At 39.2% G+C, this 19,957-nt stretch overlaps 1 protein-coding gene across 1 annotated transcript in view; it reads right to left on the bottom strand.

Moving 5' to 3' along the window:
• The window catches only part of Psd3 (pleckstrin and Sec7 domain containing 3), a 373,120-nt gene that overhangs the window by 188,754 nt on the left and 164,409 nt on the right, over window positions 1-19,957 (bottom strand). Inside the window, exons 7-8 of the mRNA XM_032918497.1 lie at window positions 18,818-18,930; window positions 16,677-16,741 (exon numbers count right to left, since the gene is read on the bottom strand). Of these exons, the coding sequence (XP_032774388.1) occupies window positions 16,677-16,741; window positions 18,818-18,930 (178 nt within the window). The remainder of the gene's footprint in view (window positions 1-16,676; window positions 16,742-18,817; window positions 18,931-19,957) is intronic.

The following is a 19,957-nucleotide window of genomic DNA, read 5'->3' as shown; positions in this document are numbered from 1 at the left end:
CCTTTATCAAAGTTGCCTTGGTCTTGATGTCTGCTCACACAATGGAGACACTAAGATACCATGCAAACAGCAAAGATCTAAACTACAGTATCTCAGACAATGACGAGGCGTTCCTGTTTTGTCCTGCTGTTATGATAAAGCACTCTGACAAAAAGCAACTTATGAAAAGAAAGAGTTTACTCTGTTTATTCTTCCAATTAATGGCCCAATATTGAGGGAAGTCAGTGCAAAAGCTCTGAGAAGGAAGCCAACGCACAAACTGTGGAGGTGCACTGCTTCTGGGATCACTCCCTGTCTTATGGCACTGCTCCACAGTGGAAGACCTTCCTGCATCAAGCCAATCCCACACAGACATGGACACAAGCCAACTTGTTCTAGGCAAATTCCTCAATTGAGGCTTTCCTTTCAGACAACTCTAGGCTGTGCCAAGCTGTTAAATTTGATACACAGGAGTTGGAAAAATTGACACTGATTCTGAAGGCCATTCTACTACAAACAAAACAAAACAAAACAAAACAAAACAAAAAAAACAAAAAACAAAACTATCCAACACCATTGAGTGTTGCAGATAAATCTCTTGTGAGTCAACCCACAGGTCAAGGTTCATTGTTACTTAACTGCAAGAAGGTATCAGAGCCGCCCCAAATTTCAGCAAGCACTGGCCTGATTAGGTCTGGTGGTGTCAAGCATCCTGAAGCTGCTATTTAACAAAATTCCAGTGCTTCGACAACCTGGACTGAGCCTTCGGTGCACTAGGTGGAAATTTGTTACGTATCTTGTGCTTGGGTTTATATTTCTCCCTGCTAAAGGCCTATCTCTAAAAGCTAGAGCTGGGATCACAAAAAGCTGGTGCAAACCAGAGTGAAATTAATGAAAGTTCCCTGGAAAAAAACCAATTACGCAGAAAACTGAAATTTCTTAAGAACTTATTACTTAAATAAATATTTAGATCGTTAATGAGTGTTATTAGTAAGTATGATAGGGAATTTGATAAAACCCATTAAAGATGATTATCCTAGGGAAATTCTAGAAGCTGACAAACTGTAATTGAATCACTAGGTTTTTATGTTCAGCCTCTGAAATAAGGGGCCAGGATGAATAGGAAGAGAATTTGATTAATGACACGCCTTGGTAAATTCCTGAAGGCAAAAGGAGGCAGTTTTAGGAATCCTGATATTGTTGTATTCTTTATAGAATTGTAATAAAGACAGGAATCGTACTGAAACGAGGGTTCATGACAGACACACAGAGGAAAACATTGTGGCTCAGTGAACTGTCTGCCTCCCTGAGCAGACCTATCAGACAAGAACATTTCTGATATTATAACAACAACAAATATACAGCCTTTGCTCAAGCAAGGGGCTGCTCAATATTTTAATAATCAAAGAAAAAGAATGGTGGTTTTGTGGCAAATATAAAAGGAATATAGAGGAAGGAAAGGAAGAATTAAATAAGGGTCAGAAAGATTGAACTTTTGTAAAAAGTTTGATATAACAGGTAGTAGGAAATAACTTTTGATCTATTAATTCTGTGCCAAAATGAAACAGGATCAAATTCAAATAGGTTCACCGCAAGGCTTTGTGACACCAATCTTAAGGAAGAAGGTACTGAGTTAAAAGAAAGTTGATCACAATGTTAAATTTTAGCTCTCATAAAATCGCTGTTTGCCTGCTTTGTTCCTCTTCCAATATTCTTTGTAATCAAAAAAGACTTTAGAAGCAAATGTATTTTAAAATGCTGTGTAATCAATGAATAAGGTTTATGAAGAAATGATTTTGTGATAATAAATGCTTGTGAGAGACAGGTTGTCAGAATAGGTCAAGCCATACAGGGATATGCTAAGTCTCAGTCCCATCTCTCATGAAATGAAACTGAATGACATCTACATATGATCCTTCCCCCTTGTTTCGCTTGCATCCAACTGCTCCAAGCTCTGCCCTCAGCCTGGGCTGGGCCCTGACAGTAGTCATCAATGAAAAGGCAAAGCCCTGTTCCAGCAAGACTGTAACTCCTCAAGTGGTCAGGTGATTGCTAACATTTTCAGCAATAAAGTTTGTTGTTGTTGCTGTTGTTTTGGCTTTATGTTCTTTCCTGAGACAGGATTTCTCAATGTAGCTCTGCCTGTCCTGGAGCTCACCCTGTAGATCAAGCTGGCCTGGAACTCAGAGATCTACCCTGCATCTGCCTCCCAGATGCTGGGATTAAAGGCATTTCCCCACCACTGCTGGTTTGGGGCTATATAACTATTACACCTCAATGATCTCCTGTATATATAAGCATAACTCTTAAGGTTGAAAACCAAAAAAGATGAGTGAATCATGCTATGTTCATAATCGATTCATTACGGTCTGGAACCAAGGCATATCCCTGAGGGATCCCTGAGGGTGCACTGACCCTTTGATATGTTGCTGGACTGACGTTTTGACTCTTCTTTAACACAGACTCTTCATAAAGGATGGTAATATTCCTGTGATATCTTTGTCTGTTTTAAGATCAGGTTGATAGTACTGTCACTAAGAACTGTCCCTTTCCCATTTCTTTACATCTGCAATACACTTTATAATGAGCCATGCAATGAGCTTTTCATTTAGAGAGATCTTTCATTACTGCATTAATGTGCCAGCAGTCTATTCACAGTTTATACTCCTCCCAGAGTTTCAGTGAATTCAGCCTAGGTGAATTTTTCATTTCACCTAAAATATCTAATCTGTTGACATACAATTATTGACAGTGTTTAGTTAGCTTCCCTTTATTTCTACAAACTCGATCAATCACACTGTACCTTGTTATGGTGTGAAAATGTCACTAGTATGGGAGTGCAGAAGTGGCTCAGCGGTGAAGAGCACGGATTATCCTTCCAGAAGACCTTGATTCACTCCCCAGCTCCCACATGGCAGTTACAACTGTCTGTAACTCCAATCCCATGAGACTTCACACCCTCACACAGACACACACACAGACAAAATGCCAACGTACATTAAATAAGTCATTAATATTCTTAAAAATGAAAGAAAACATCACTGATACCACAGAAGAGTAAGTTCTTGACCTGTGAATCCTCTAGTTTTTATTGTCCTATTCATATTTTTGCCATGTTATTTTCTTTAGTTTCACTGGTTTACATGTGTTATTTGTTTCTAAATGGTTTAGATGGCTGACTTGGACTCATTCTTCCTTGCTGAATGGCCCAAACAACAAATTTACTACATAGCATTGCTACAGCTCTATCTTAAAAGAGGTTTTAACATGTTTTCATTTTCATCTCAAATGACTTCTCTATTTCCTTTGTGAATTTGTTCTTTGACCCATTGTTTATTTAGGAGTATACTGCTTAACATCCATGAATTTCCTTCAGTCCTTCATTATTTCATCTCATTTTATAGAGATTATGCTTTGTATAGTTTCATTCTTTTTGTATTTTTCGATTTGTTTTCTCCCTGTTAATGCCCTGTGTTTTTGCATTTGCCCCTTGTCTTACAGGATGGAATATGGATACAGATACAGTCTTGGAAGAGATACATAGCAGGGCCAGCAAGGTGATCAGGAGCAGAGGTCTCTGTTCTTTGTGGGGCTTAGACATTCAACCTATTTTGCACATGTCTGCTTCTTCACCAGTCTTTCCTCCTTCCCTCTCCCCTCTCCTTCTCCCCTCCTTTTCTCCCCTCTCTCTCCCTCCCCTCCCCTTCCCTCCTCTTCCTCCTTCCTCCTCCTCCTCTCCTCTTCTTCTTCCTCCTCCTCCTCCTCCTCCTCCTCTTCTTCTTCTTCTTCCTCTCTCTCTCTCTCTCTCTCTCTCTCTCTCTCTCTCTCTCTCTCTCTCTCTCTCTCTCTCTCTCTCAAGCAGAGCCTAAGTAGATTCATTTAGGAAAAAGAGGATAAACTCAAGAGTGACAGAAAAGCAGGTCCCGTGTGGGCTTCTACGGCAGCTTTGATTACAGTCATGGCTGGTTCAATCACTGCCATTAGAGTCAACTCTGAGCCCTTCTCTCCTACAAGTAGGGTAGGTACCATGGAATGGAAGATGAACATTACAACTTCTTAACCAAAGGCGTGGTCTCTTGGAAATAACCCCATCCCCACTCTCTGGCGACCTAGTAAGCCACTATTAGTTATTTCTGAATAAAAATTATCACCCAGAAAAACCCAAGGGAGTAAGAGCCCTCTATCAGAATCTCCTCTCACTCAGAAAACAGCAGGTTTTAGGAGGTCTGTAGCGGAGCTGGAGGTTGAAGACCCAAAGAATGAAAGGTTTTACTAAGCCCTTTCTAACACTGTGCCTCCAAGGGTTCTACAATTCCACGTGCCATGGGGGGGGTGGGATTCAAACACTCCCATTTGGGAATTACAACATCCCAGGTGCCTATATTCATTCAAAATGCTACATATGACTGGATGTGTTTATTGCTATAAAAATGTCCTACTTTTCTGTAGGAAAAGAACGCTATCTGGAAGGCTACTCTGCAGTAGCACCTTAATCTCTACTATTCGGAAAGGAGAGGGAAACTTAAAATTCTCTTATTGTGTATGGGACACACTATATTTTTCTAAGTCCTATATTAAAAGCTAAAGTTTAAAGATTTAAAATAGTTTACAACCTTGTGGGTCCTTCCATTCCTCCTTGTAGTTACTATCATTAATTTGTTTAGTAACCTTTTCTGATCAATTTTCTGATATTTAAGGAAATCTTTATTAGCTGACTTGGAGCTAAATGAGCAGAGACTCGGAAATCACAAGAACAAAGAGTCTGTCAGGGCTCTAAGTCATGGGACATGATTTGTTTTTTAAGAAGCTATTTGTTTAATCTATCTATCTATCTATCTATCTATCTATCTATCTATCTATCTATCTACCTATCTATCTATCGCCCCACAGACGTTTTCCCTCCATCCTCCTCCCAACCCCCTTCCACACCTTCCCTCATCACCAAATCCATTCCTCCTCTTTTTCTCTTCAGAGAAGGGGAAGCCTCCCGTGGATATCAGCCAGCCTTGGCATATCAAGTTGTAGGAAGAAGAGGCATATCTTCTCCTACTAAGGCTAGATGAGGTAGACCAGTAGGAGGAAAGGGTCCCAAAAGCAGGCAGCAGGGTCAGACACCACCCCTGCTCCTGCTATTAGGAGTCCCACATGAAGACCAAGCTACACAATTGTTACATATGTGTAGAGGGCCTAAGTTGGAGCCATGCATGCTCTCTGCTTGGCAGTTTAATCATTGTGAGACCTGATGGGCACAGGTTAATTAATTCTGAGGTTTTCTTGTGTGGTCCTTTTCTCCCTCTGGCTCCTAGAATCCTTCCTCCCCCTCTTCTGCAGGCTTCCCCAAGCTCATCCTAATGTTTGGCTATGGGTCTCTGCATCTGTTTCCTGAGATGACAGCTATGCTTGGCTCCTACCTGCAAGTATAATATCATTAACAGGTAGGCTCCCTCTTATGACATGGGGCTGAGACATGATTTTAATGTTCTAGCAGGGAGTTTACTCCGTGGCTCCCGCTGGACTTCCTAGCTATGGAGCATCTTCAGTTCAGGCAGAACTTAAATGCAAGCTTAAATGCTCTCAGGTCTGTCTTTCTCGGTCATGTTAAGTTCTTCTAAGCTGAAACATACCAGAATTTATTTACCAAAGCTCCATTTGTGTACCATAGCCCCAAGTTTCCATTCTACATATTTTTAAATCTTATTTGTCACAACTTGTCACCCTCTGAAGCAATAACAATATTCAACAGCTGCCACCAAGTAAGGGAAGAGCCAGGGCAAAGAAGGGCAAATCCCAGGAGTGCGCAGGCAGACAGCTCACTGACAATCCTCGGGAAAGGAGGCTTGGGATCACTCTGTGTTCCTGCACCAGCAGACGTTTCTCTTCTGTTCACAGCTACAGTGATTTGTAAGGCAGTTGGTTTTGAACGTTGCTTCTCAAAGAACTGGAGAAGATGTAACAAGGTAACTAAAAGCACAGTGCAATGCCTGTTGACATTAGATGTTTTCATTTGTTTTCACTTGACTACACTCTAGACTGCTACAAGTCTGGGGTTAATTTCAAGAGTTCTGAAAATGGTGACTGCCTCTATCAGTGTTATATTAGAGCAGGTCTGCCAAGGTCCTTGGGGTCCTTGCTTTGCCATTCTGGAGATAATGTCATATTTCAGCATTCTTTAAGAAGACTCACAAATGAAATATTTAAAGACTATTGGGTAAGTACGCTAACCTAAGCTTGTAATCCCAGCATGTAGCAGGTACAAATAGGAAGATCAAGAGTTCAAGGCCATCCTCAATAGCAGTAGTTCCTAGATATCATGTGTCACAGGATATCCTGTCTCAAACTACAACAGAAATTACTGTATCAAGAATCCTTTCTCAGTATATAGAATTTCTACTGTAATGGGTCAGCCATCATTTTAGAAACTACTGGCATGCTTTGAAACACTTTAAAGCAATAGTAAAGTCTTTGGTGTCTTTAGTTTAAGAAAATCAGGGGTTGGGGATTTAGCTCAGTGGTAGAGCCCTTGCCTAGGAAGCGCAAGGCCCTGGGTTCGGTCCCCAGCTCCGAAAAAAAGAACCAAAAAAAAAAAAAAAAATCAGACTTCATTTACATCTATTTTTATTTGATTATTCATTTAGTAGCACCTTTGGTATAATTTCAGCAATGACTATACCCTTTCCACAGTGGTATTACATATGTCCACTGAACATGCACTCTGGGACAAATGGATGGACAATTCAGTGAGCTCCCGATCTCCATGATGTACTGTACCCCACTGCTTTAATTCAGCACCCTGGCCCTACCTTCGACTCTGATGGGAAAGCTACCTCTAGTTACTGACTGAATCTTAACCTTGTTAGGTGTAACAAAGATGCTACCAAGTTACAATAGTCTATATTCTAATAATTCTCTTCCCAAGTTGATATAACACCTTGAAGAAAGGTAGGCCTCTCTGAAACAAGGGTTAGCCCACAACCTCAGTTCCTTTTCGTGAGGTCAGTACAGAATGAAAATTTAGACACAGAGATGGACTTATTCACAAATCTGCAAGAACAATGTAGATGACTCCCTTAGAAATAAGGAAGGCTTTAATCCAAACCTATAAAGTAAAAGTATGCAAACAGAAAATACCACAATTATTAGGAATTTTGTTTGAATATTATATTTCCAACTCAAAATCTTTTTTTTTTCCAACTCAAAATCTTAAATGTTTAAATGGTCAACGTGTAATAAGAGGGTCAATGTATGTTCAGACCCTCTTATTACAGGTTCACTGATTTGGAGATTATACTGTACACTAATTATACTCTACACTACTACATGTGTGATTTAAAGTCAGTGGTGCGATCAGTGGAGATCAGAAGAGGGCACTGGATTACCTTGGGCTGGAGTGTCTTAGGCAGGGTTCTATTGCTGATTAAACACCGTGACCAAAGCAAGTTGGAGAGGAAATTCTGTTGTTGCTTTGTTTGGCTTTTGTTTGGTTGTTTGGGTCTTGTTAGTTGGCTGATTGGTTTTCCACTGTTCATCATTAAGGGAAGTTGGTGCTGCTTTCTGGTTTGCTCTTCATGGCTTGTTCATTCTTTGTCTGCTTTCTTATAGACAAGGGACCACCCACAATGTGCTGGACCCCCTATCAATCACTAATTAAGAAAAATACCCTGTAGGCTTGTTTTCAGCCTGATCTTATGAAGGCATTTTCATAAATTAGGTTCTGTCAGTTCAGATGTGACTTTAGTTTGTGTCATAGGCCAACCCATGGTGATAGGTGGTTGTGAGCTGGCCACTGTGAGGGCTGGGAACTGAACTTAGGTCTTCCAGAAGAACAGGAAGTGCTCTTACCAGCTGAGCTACTGCTCCAGCACCTAAAATAAATTTCTTTAAGAGAAGAGCCATTTCTTTAGGTATCATTTTAAGATGTACTAATTTTTTAGTGGAATTCTTCAGATAATTTACTTTCCAAATAAACAAATCTAGGTGTTTTAATTCAGTCCTAGTTCAAACTGTAAGTTAAAAGAACATTCTAAATTTCACTTGATTATGTTGAAGGAAAAAACATCCAAACTGTAGGTACTTACAAATGTGGCTTTTTTTAAAAAGTTTATGTATCTATTTATGTATCTATGTATGTATGTATCTATCTGTCCATCTGTCTGTCTGTCTATCTATTTATTTACTTGTGTGGGTTATTGGGGAAAACACAGAGACAGGGACTAGATCTTCTGTCCTAGAGGTAAAGATGGTTGTGAACTGCGGTGTAGGTGCTGGGACTTTGCCCTTAGGTTTTCAGTAAGAACAAGTGTTTTTAAATACAGCTTTCTCCCCAGCCTTTAAAGAAGTATGAAACAGACAAATTCTATAAATTTCTATAAAGAATCAGATGGCTAATATTTCAGGCTTTGCAGACCATATGTTCTCAATAACAACTGCTCAATATTGTCATCACTGCATAAAGATTTTTAAAAGTAGGTATGGATGTGTTCCAATAAAACTTTACACACACACACACACACACACACACACGATGAATTTTTGCTTGTGATTACTATTTTGCCCACCTGTGACCTAATATGAATTAGCACTGAAATGGATGAAAGATCCTAAAAGATCTAACCGCAACCTCAAGCGTTCCCTTAGTAGATTTTCCTCCACTCCATTAGACAAGCAGCTCTAACTGTTAAGCTATAAAGCATGAAAATGGGGGAACGGAGACTTGTGTTCACAGAGCTAACCCAAGCTCTAACTAAACAAACAAATAAAACAAAACAAAAACCTAGCAAAAAGGCATATTGCTCCAGACATAATATGGAGCCTTTTACTAAGCTTCAATTCTAATCTAGTAGCCTCTGACCTAGAAGGACCAGCAGAGCTAGAACTCTCAATGAATTATCCACCACGCATGTGGACCACAGAAGAGTCCAAGTTGGAGGTTGAAGAATTAGGTAGAGTAACCATGAAATTAGGTTAAGTAGTGTGAAGAGCTGGAACTCTGTGGGAAACGTGCTTTCGGAGAAACTAGCAGCTCTCATTGTCTATGGGTACAGCCCAGCTTCATAAATCGTGAGCTATTAGAACACAGCCGCATACCCTCCCACACAGTTCCACCTCCTCCAACATGCTACGATAAATGATGAAAAGTATACTATGGTTTGGTAATTAATTCAGTTAAGTAGCACTGCTATAAAGCTCTGGTTTTGCTCTTGTTTTGTTTGCCCTCTATTATGGAAGTGAAATTGTGTTATGCTGCCCTCAGGTGTCCATCTTTTTAGATGCACCATTGGAAGGCAAAGCAGAAGCCTTTCCATTTTCAAAGCAGTCTCTTAGACAGCCCTGGCCAACAATTCAAAACAGGACTGCTCATGTCTGGTACTGGGATTTTCCTTAGGTGGTCTTTAGCTCTTCAGGGAGTTCCATTAGCCCAGATAAGAAAGTTCATTAAAACTGTATATGCATATACACTTAATTATGTGCCTTAGTGTTTTCTAAAGAAATAGTGAATGGCTTTGCCTTTTCAGCTATCGATATTGCTATTCTGTCCCCTCCCTCCCCTTCTGTGTTTTCCTTCCTCTCCCTTCCCTAGGAGGTTTCCTCCTCACCATTTCTCCTATCAGATCCCTTGTATCCCACTCTTCTGCTTTAGCCTCTCCTAGCCTTCTTCAGGATTCACCTCCCTGTCCTTCTCTAAGGAGCTCCCCAGTCCTATTTCCCCTATGAGGTCACTAGTATACAAGCACCATTATACTGACTCAACAGATTATATTTGTACATATAAATACATATATGCATACAAAAACACATAATTTAAAAAGAGGCCATGGATTTGAAGGAGAGTGAGGGGAAATACATTAGAGGATTTGAAGGAAGGAAAGTGAAGGGACAAATATAATTAAATTATAATCTCAAAAATAAAGGTTTTTTTTTAAAAACGGGAGTCTGCAATATGAAGTATTTTCTTCATAAACCACAATCACAGATTTAAGAAGTTCATAATCTAACCAGGTGGTAGTGACACATACCTCTTTTAAATCCCAGCGTCTGGTAAATAGAGGCAAGCAGTTCTCTGAGTTCAAGACCAGCCTGGTCTACAGAGTAAGTTCCAGTATGGCCAATGTTACACAGACAAACCCTGTCTCAGAAATCATTAAAAAATAAATAAAAGGGAAATCCAACATAGGGATAGAAGCAAGCTTGGTGGGGTTTTCTGCACCTCTCCTGTAATATATTGCCACTGAATGTGGTAAGAAGACATTATATACTACATGAATTTTCAGTGCTGGAGTCCTTGTTCCAGGTTTTAATAAGCTCTGGCCTTTTTTGTTCTAATACTAAAAGCATTTACTGTTTCACTCACATTCTCTCACAAGTGTTCACTAAAGGATTCTAGGAGCTATATAACTTTTGACATATTGCAACAGCTTAATTATAAAAGCAACCAAAATCTAGCTATCCTCTATTAATTCAAACAGTAAAGGGACTCAGAAAAATGTAAATGCTACTATTTCCACTAAATTTTCTTAGGCCATAAAGTATAATTTATGATTAAAAAATTATGTTGTTCATTTAGTGAGCTTTAATGATCAAATAATGACTTTAAGCTTTCATTACATTCAACCCATAATGTAGAATGTAGTAAAACACTCAAAAAAAAAATAAAATAAAACAGTCTGTTTGTTTCTTCAAAAATTTAAGAGTCTAAATATACTCTAAGTTAGAGAAATGTCCAAAATATAGATTCTACCAGCATATAATTAGAACACTATGGATTATTTTTTTAATGTTGAGGAAATAAGACATGTTAAACTCTGTCAAAACACAAAGATTTAATTTTCCTCTTAACTTGGCTGACACGGGAGGAAATAAGTTGAGGCATGGAGAATAGAGATCCATCCAGCTTTCTATCACTGTCTCCATTCTTACTGTCCTCTCCAAGGGAGGGAGGGAGGAGGGGGAGGGAGGGAGGAAGGAGGAGGGAAGGAAGGAGTGGGGAGGGAGGAATGGATAAAGGTGACTCAAAATGAGGTCCACCTGTCTTTGTTATTGCACAAATGTAAAAACTCACAAAGGAAAGTAACGATTAATGTATTAGATAGATCCTCCAAGACCACCAAATGAGCCCACTGACTTCAGAGATAACCACGGTGACATATTTTATTCATGTTCCCTCTTTGCAAACAGGAAAACAAACATAAATAATGAAGTGAGGAAGCAGACAGAGGACTGGAAAAGGTTTCATTTTCAGAGGACACAGAACTGAAATTGACTAGCGCATAATTAAACTCTCGCACACTTACAGATTCATTCAGATTTACACAGGGGCCAATATGATAGTGAGTGGCACTGCATTCTAAAGGTCATTCTAAAATTAAACAATTTCAAGCCATGACATTTTTCTGTAAAAGTGTTTCACAGCTGAAGGCTGGATCTCCGTCTAGTCTTTCTGGTGATAAACTGATATTTTTGAAAACATAACAATGGTGAAAACAACTGAGCTAGAAACGCTCAGCTCCTTCCGATCCCAGCACACTGTGGCTTCTGTGGCCCTTCCACATTGGTGAGAAGTTTCACATGATGAGAGTCTGGCAAGCTATTATGGCTGTGACCTCTAATCAAGAGCAAAGGCATAACACCATAGCTATCAGGTCTCATCGTGAGGGGTCTCATATCAGATATTTACACTACAATTCCTAACAGTAGCAAACTTATAGTTATGGTGGCAACAAAATAATTTTATGTTTGGGAGGTCACTTCAAGACAAGGTCACAGAACTAGAAAGGTTGAGAACCACTGTCATAGGGAGAAGAGGCCATATGGAAAGGGCTGACTTAACAGAAATGACAGTCACAGTCAACATCCTTTATTAGACTTATAATGTGGGAGAGTTCCATAGCAGGGGACACCAAAAATACAGGACAGCATAGAGAGAAAGACAGAGGGAAGCTAGGAGGAAGGAAGGGAGGCAAAAGGCTCCTTATAGCAATAACCACAGATGCGGAAACTGCCAAGCACACTAAGTGCGGGGGCTTTGTGCGGAGGGCGGTTAAAGCCTTTGCACGTGGAGAACTTCTGGGAAGTGGAGAGTCGCTTTTCACGAGTGTTTCTCATGCACTAGTGAGTGACACGCACCCATGCACATCACAGGGGCGGCATTAAGTGGACTTGGTGAGTCATCAACTAAGAGGAAGACGTGAAGTTGGGAGGAGGACATGGGAGGATACAGAGAAAGTTGGAGGTAAGAAATCAGGTACGGATACGGTCATAATTTCATTGTGTACATGTGGGAGTCTTCAAGAATGAAGAAAAACAACACAATAAAAGAAAATAACAACCGCTGACGTAACTGAAAGCTCTATAGCTGTCTTCCTGTACTGAAAATAAACCAAATAATTATCTACCATTTAAATTGCTACAAAGAATTTGTTTTACTGGCTGCAAAAGAAACTCACTGCTGTGAGGGGACTCTTCCTATATTTTAATATTAATCTGTTACAAAATGTACACTTAATTCTTTTCCAACCAATGTAGTATATTTGTTAGGTTCTGCCCTATGTTTAATTCATATCTAAAAGCAAAGACAAGTGAGATGATGCCTCATGTTAAACTGTGACCTTCGTAAGCCAAGGACTGGGGATCCCTATGGGAACCGAGGAAGGCAGGAGCCTCTACCTCTTCTCCTACAGCACTTGGTGAGTGGATCCCACCAAGGCTGAGGAGCCCCAAGAGACGCTGGGCAAATTTGCTGCTGAAAATCACAGACGAAGATATTAAAGAGTAAATTCCTGTCACTAAGTTATCTAAGTAGCTTCCTCGCTGCAGAGTCTAATCACATTTTGAGTTTGGACAGACACTGGGTTGCATATTTCTTGAGATTTGCTAGCTGTGGATTTGTGGATTTGGTCAACAATGCTCATATTAGCTCATTCTTCAATGCAGGTCACATCTGTGTTTAAGTTTCTTTCCCCAATCACCATCCCATCACCATGAGAATATCAGTCCTACCTGCTCGCCTGTCTTCCGACCAGGCAGCAATCATGCTGGCTGGCAGAAGAAGGCCTGTGGGGATGCTGAATATGCTTCAAATATAAGAGAGATACTTACTCTTAGCCAATAGAACTCATCTTAAACTTTGTCCAAAGAGAAATGATAAAACTTATTCTATGTCAAATATATTCATATATTTATATATATATTTATATATTATAGTGTTTCCAATAAAGTCTAAACAAAAGTGTCAATCTTACTTCCATATTCCAAGCAATTGTAGCATGCTTAGTACTCAGTACAGACACTTAATCCCATATACATTTTACAGATAATTAAATATTAAAAAAAAAAAAGGGATTACTGAACGGGTCAGCCATGTTATCACAGCTACAAGGAATTTACTTAATCTACAAGAATGCTCAAAGGCCTGTATAAATAAGATCCTGTTGCTGACATACTGACAAACCATTCGTTTATATTTTAAAGCAGAGAGTAAATAGCAGCAATGGATTTCTCTGGAAAGAAATATATATATATATATTATCCCAATATATCCTTCATGTTTTTCCTTAGCTTATTTAATGGGGCTTAACTGGAATGCAATGCTAATTTTTAAAACCTTGATGATGCTTTTCTGCAACTGCTTCTCGGTTACCTACTAAACATGCCTTCAGTTAAATGTGATTAATGGTAACCAGCCTAGTCACTATAGGAGCATTGCCTAAACACATCGTTCTCATTGCCAATGCCTTCCCAAATGGTACAGAACTTAAAACCGTATAGGAACACTGCCAGTGTTAGGTGAGTGAGAGGCTACCTCAGACAAAGACAGGAAAGTGTTGCAGCATGTAATGTGGAGCTGCCTTCTAGAAGCTGTTACATTAGTATTCATTCCATCGCATTAGTGAAAACAGCAGGATGAACAAAGGTCTGGACCAACGCATTTGCATAGCATCATTACTTAAAGGAAAGACTCACAAAACCAGGCCAAAAACAAAAACAAGCCCGAATATATTAATCTTTCCAGTTAGCCCTTCCCTGTAGGAAGCATGAGGACAAGCTGGATTTAGCATTTCTTAGGCAGTCATGCTGCTGTGTAGCGGTTATGGCACAATGGTACAGAAGAGAAGGGAAATGGCTCATTAGTTTTCCCCACAGGGTTATTCTGGCACTGGAGCAGATGGGATGGTGATGGCCTATGCGGTATAGCAGTGAGGCAAAAGGAAGAAGCAAACACTAGAAAGAATTCACTCATCTTCTGAATGATTCCGCCTCAGAATGGCCATGCTAACCAGTCACACACAGACTAGAATAAGTCAGGCAATCATGATGCAAGAGAACCTACATCCAGAATTATAGACACTTACCACCTAGAAGGAAAGTTTATTTTTAAAATGAATCCAGAGGGAAAAATAAGGGAAACAAAAACATTTTCAGATGGTTAGTTCTTCTGATAGCAACTATACTTTCCACAGATTCAGACTAGTATGCACTGTCTAATAGAGAAAACTACTACACAAAGCATGAGCGCTCGACAGTCCTGAGTATACAGTCTATACTTTACACATTCACCGAAGGCTGACAACTACCCACCCCCAAAATACAATCCAGGCAATGACCTAGAGAATTTACTGTAATTATAATTCCCTCTTTTTATATCAATCACTTGTTACTTTAGACAACTGTTAATTTTCTATATTTGGGACAACTAGAGGTAACATTAAATTATTTTTCGTCCCAGGTGCAAAGGAAAGGAAATAACTTCTTGTTTACTTGCTTCTCTTTGCTTGGCAGTGAACCTCTAAGCTGCCCTTGCTGGCCTTGAACTCTCAATGCTCCTACCTCAGTTCCCCAACATCTGAGAGTCCAAGAGTGTGCTGCACGCCCAATGCATGCTGCTTTGCTGAACTGCCTTCATTCCTTAAGAGATCTGAAGCTGGGATTGGACAGATGGTCTGGCCCTCGTGACTCTGAAGCTGTGGCGACAGACCAGGATAGCCACAGTGTGGCAGCATTCACACAGCGGGTGACAGGAATAAAAATTAGACCTTACATCCATTCTTGCTGCTTTATTTCAAATTATTATGTGCAGTAAGATGTATGCTTAGCTCAAAGTACTATTAAAACATTATTAGTGTTTTCAAAGCAATCCATGACTTAATAACAATAAATATCTCAAATCTAACAAATTTTATGGATATTGTACAATAACCTCCACATGTTTCAACAAGAATGAAATATTAGTACATTTTTCCCATTATCAGACATTTCTCAAAAAACGAAAAACACACCATTTTATGTTGGTGGAACTTCAAAAACATCTATATGAAGAGGCTTCTTTAAGCCGAAAGTCACTGGATAAGTCAATGTCACATGGGCACATCTAAACTTGAAATGACCCTTTTTGACAAAAAAAGTTAAGCAAACAAAGTATGAAGTGGAAGGGAAAGAGGGACAGGAGGTACCTGTCATCACGGAACTCATAGAATCATGTTGTAAATACACCTACTGTCTGTCCATAGGAAGGGAGTGCACAACCCAGGGCCTGGTCTTCCACTTAAGCAGATAGAGAAAAGCTGGATACAAACGCTTCAAGGTGCTCACTTAGGGAGCTGTTACACCTTCATTTCTGTGTGACATGTCATTACCCTACTATCCAAGACGTCTTCATGAAAGTTCTAGATTCATAATGGGCATGATTTCTGGACACCTGTTACATGTCTGCAGCCTACCAAATTATTATAAATTATCCTTCAAAAATTGCAAAAGAGAACCTCTGAGTACTTTTACATTGGTTAAGATTGCATTAACAGTGTGATCTATCATTCAATTTCCCCTTTTCTGGGCTGATGGGGGAACCCTTTCTCCACCCTAGTCCTTGGAAATAGCTGGTTCAACTTAGAGATCACAGAAAGCTGCCCACTAACTTCTTTACAGAGGAGCTCTGAAGCATCAAGAAAACTGTGTGACCTTCTGGAAACCTGGAAAGGACAGTTGCTATACAGTAGTCATATTCAGACAGCGTCTACGATCACGAAGTAAAATACATTATATCAAGGGCCGATATATTTAATCATATAAAAACTTGATTTTTTTCCTTCCAAAATATATGAACCTAGAACTTTGTTCGAAATAAATATAGATTAGTTTATATTTACTTAAAATATTTTCATTTTCTCAAAGGTAAAGTTGATGATTAAAATGATAAAAGATTCATTTCTATTACAGGCAATAGTTTATACATTATAAATTTATGAAGTGTACGTTTCATTTTAAACAGGTGATGGGATAGTTGTTTTTGTGATGGGTTTTATTTGATATTGTAGTTAATTAACAAAACAGATGAGTTGCAGAATTCAAAAAAGACAAAATAGTTATACCTATTAAAACTTAAACGCCAGTTTCAGCTCTAACTTACACTGTCCTTCCAACATTACTTACCAAGCACTGGAATACCTAGCTACGAGATGACAAAGCAAAATCCCAAACAAGACTTCTGTCTGCCATGTGGTGGAGGAACCTAGTACAGAGTACATACATGAAGACCGTGCTAGCCTGTGGATACTTCTTTTTCTTCTTTTGGAAAATGCATTACATCTATCTACTTGGGAATGCTCTATGGACGAAGGCAAGGAGGAGCAGAGGAAACGATGTGTACCTGAAAAGCAAAGACAAGGTCGTGATGCTGCGGCTCGGATGAGACAGCACCATAAGCGCACACTTACATGGCCGTGCAGATCCGTGTTGAGGAGCATCAGAGCACAGGTGAGGCAATGAACTCCATCTGCAGAAGAACACGGCCCACGGTTAACACAGTGCGTACCAAGGCCTGAAAACCCAGAGCTGTCCTAAGCAGAGCTGCCTCTGTTTGCAAAGCGTGAGTGGATGAGTTAAGTCATAAACTTCCGGTGTACATCTACCGGCCCTCTGCCGAGCAACTTGGCTTCACGTGTGCAAGGACTGAATCAGTGCCCTTTACCACAGCAACTAGTCTGAGGCTTTACAGCACGGAAACAACCACGGATCGACATAAATACAGTCACAGAGACGAGTATTGTTTATCATGGCACACAGATGACTCTTCAGAAACAAAACTATAATATTGACGACATTAGGAATGTTTTACAGGAACACAGGCTAAGGTGGACAGACAGTTGATAGTTAGTATGAGAAACATACTGTGTGCACCATGATTCCATCAAATGTAAGTATTTCTAGAAGAATCCATCAAAATATCTGGATCACAAAACATTCCTTTTGATTTATATTTTCTCAATTTTCTGTAGCTTATAATATCAAACTGAAAATAAATCATTTAATGCAGATAAATAAAGGCTACTTTAGATAGAACTTTTGCCCCCTGCGATTTTGTGGATAAAGCCAAAAGTGAAACAATGAAATACTCTGGGAGAGTTAAAAATTAAATATTCAGGAGAAATGTGCCCAAAGCCTGAAATAACATTTCATACTTAAATGGGATTATCGCTTTCATCTTACTTTATACAGTAAAATAAAACTATAAATAGCTAAACATCTTATCTCCAAATATCAGAGTTAGCTCTTCTCTTTACTAATTCTTAACCCAAGTATACAAACTGATGAAAAAGTTTTAAATAAAGTGAAAACCATATTAATTTATGCCAAACATTCAGGAAAGAGCTTGTTTTCGAAAGCAAATCTTTACTTTGGTAATTGGTTTCTATGTCATTTATATTCCTAGCAGCATATTTAGTCCCATTCCCTTTGCTTCTCATACATTCAAACTGACTCTGGAATCACTGTAAAAGACAGCAGCCAACACGTAAATGCTCTTGTCGGGAGCATGTACCGACACCCTGCAAGCCTCGCTGTATGCAAGCATGTTAGCATTACCTGCATGCAAGCATGTTAGCATTACCTGTATGTAAGCATGTTAGCATTACCTGCATGCAAGCATGTTAGCATTACCTGCGAGGGGAATGAAAACAACCCTCTTCCACCTCTGGGTTTCTCTAGCTGGTGCTGACCCCGCGGTATGAATGGTCCAAGCAGTGCCAGTTCACATACAAGGACGTGACATTGATGACCAAGTACTGAGCTCACTCGCTGCAGCCTGAGGGAGTGGGCTGAGCGGGGACGTTGGTAACTGGCAGTCTCTATTCCTTGTCCATCTTAGCAATTTACTCCAGAATTCATGCATTTTTGAGAAATTTCCCATTTAAAAATAAGTATGTTTCACTTAAAACTTGAAATCATTCATGTCTGCAGTATTTTAAATGAAAACAGACCCTCCTTCAGGTAGAACTGTGGCTAAGAACAGCTAAATTTCACTTCACACTGTAAAAACAGTGCCACAAACAAACGCATACTCCATTAAAGCCGTAAGTGAAAGGTGGCTATAAAGATTTCGATTAATAATAAACAAGAGCACCAAAGATTCAGCAGAGTCCCGTTAAGATATATAAATATACAGAAGATATGACTGGCTAAACACCCATGGATTTCAAGAAGTATAGGGTGACCATAGAAGAAGGAGGAGGCCAATAATGAATTACTAACTGCTTTGCACATAACATCCCTGAACGTCCAAGCAGAGCCTAGAAAGACAACACACATAAAGCATACTGTCAAACTAGGAATTTTTAAAAAGAATAAAGAAATATGTTGCCATTAAACCTTTCTTAAAAAGATAACGACATGAGAAACCAAAACAAAAGGCAAATAGCACGAAATGAAAGTAGTGATTTCAACTTGCACTTCAATAAATGAACGAGAAGGAGGTAAATTAAATATAACTTGTGTTTTTACAATAAAGGACAACTTTTATAATGAGGAAAATAACCACAGTCGTGAAAGACTTGCAAGCTTCCCATTAGATTACCTTTTGAGGTGATAGTGTCTGGATTACAAGAAAAATATCTATTGGAGAAGTGTATCAATATTCGCTCACGTTCCTGGGTTTCTCCAACAAGAGAAAATGCTTTTAAAAAATACCTGAGAAAGAACAATAAAGGAGAAAAATGTTTAAGATGTTCACATTTTGTTATATTTGACAACTTAGAGAAATGTAAAGAACTAATTATACAATAACACCCTACAATCATGTCTCCCTATTCTCTAAAATATTCACTGGATGGTTACTAAATAAACAGATTGATATTTAAATGCCATAAAAACAATGTCCATAGGAGTGATGTCTTAGCAGGTAAAACCCACACAAGCCTGAAGACCGGAGTGTGGATTTCCTATGAAAAGCAGGATTTGCTAGCATGCACCTGCACTCCCAGAACTCCTACAGATAAGTGAGTTTAAGACAGAAGAACTGCTCAGTTCTCAGGCCAGCCACCTAGAGAACTCAACATAGCAGCGGAAACAAGAATGGAGGCCTGTCTCAAAAACAAAATGAAAGATAAGAAGTATCAAAACTGTCCTCTAATCTCCATCTCCATGTTTGCTGTAGCACATGCCTGCCTATATTTACCCAAATGCATCAAATACTATACCTACACAGACACACATACTCACAAGCACACACCAAAAATAATAGAATAATCCATGAACTATGTCAGGGTAAGGACAGAGAGGTTAATAGACTGAGAAAGCCTGAGTACCACAGGTGACTTACAATTGCAATTGTCAAATAGTTGATCTTAAAAGATCAAAAGCTTAAAAAAGAGACACTAATGACTCAAGGCATAATCATACAAGCTCTGTGTTAAAATTCCACATATTAAGGTTCTTCAGTCAGGTAATCTCCACATGTGGACTACTAAAATGTCAGGTACACTGCTTCATACACAGCCGATGTGTGTTCACTTATTCTGCCTGTTTTCCCATCATCATTGATAGATACACGAAAAGGAAATTGGGAAATAAATCCTTAAGCTGTTCCTTAATGAATCAGGCAGTATGTAATGTACAAAAATAGTAACTATCATAAAGTTTTTACAGTAAGCCTAAATTTTATGAAAATTCTGTTTTCTTTCTTACTAGACATTTGTACTCCATTATCCTAAAGCAC

Source organism: Rattus rattus, chromosome 13 (assembly GCF_011064425.1).
Source record: "Rattus rattus isolate New Zealand chromosome 13, Rrattus_CSIRO_v1, whole genome shotgun sequence".
Classification (NCBI taxonomy): domain Eukaryota; kingdom Metazoa; phylum Chordata; class Mammalia; order Rodentia; family Muridae; genus Rattus; species Rattus rattus.
The sequence above is the reverse complement of the archived record's forward strand: the minus strand, read 5'-3'. Positions and strand labels throughout refer to the sequence as shown.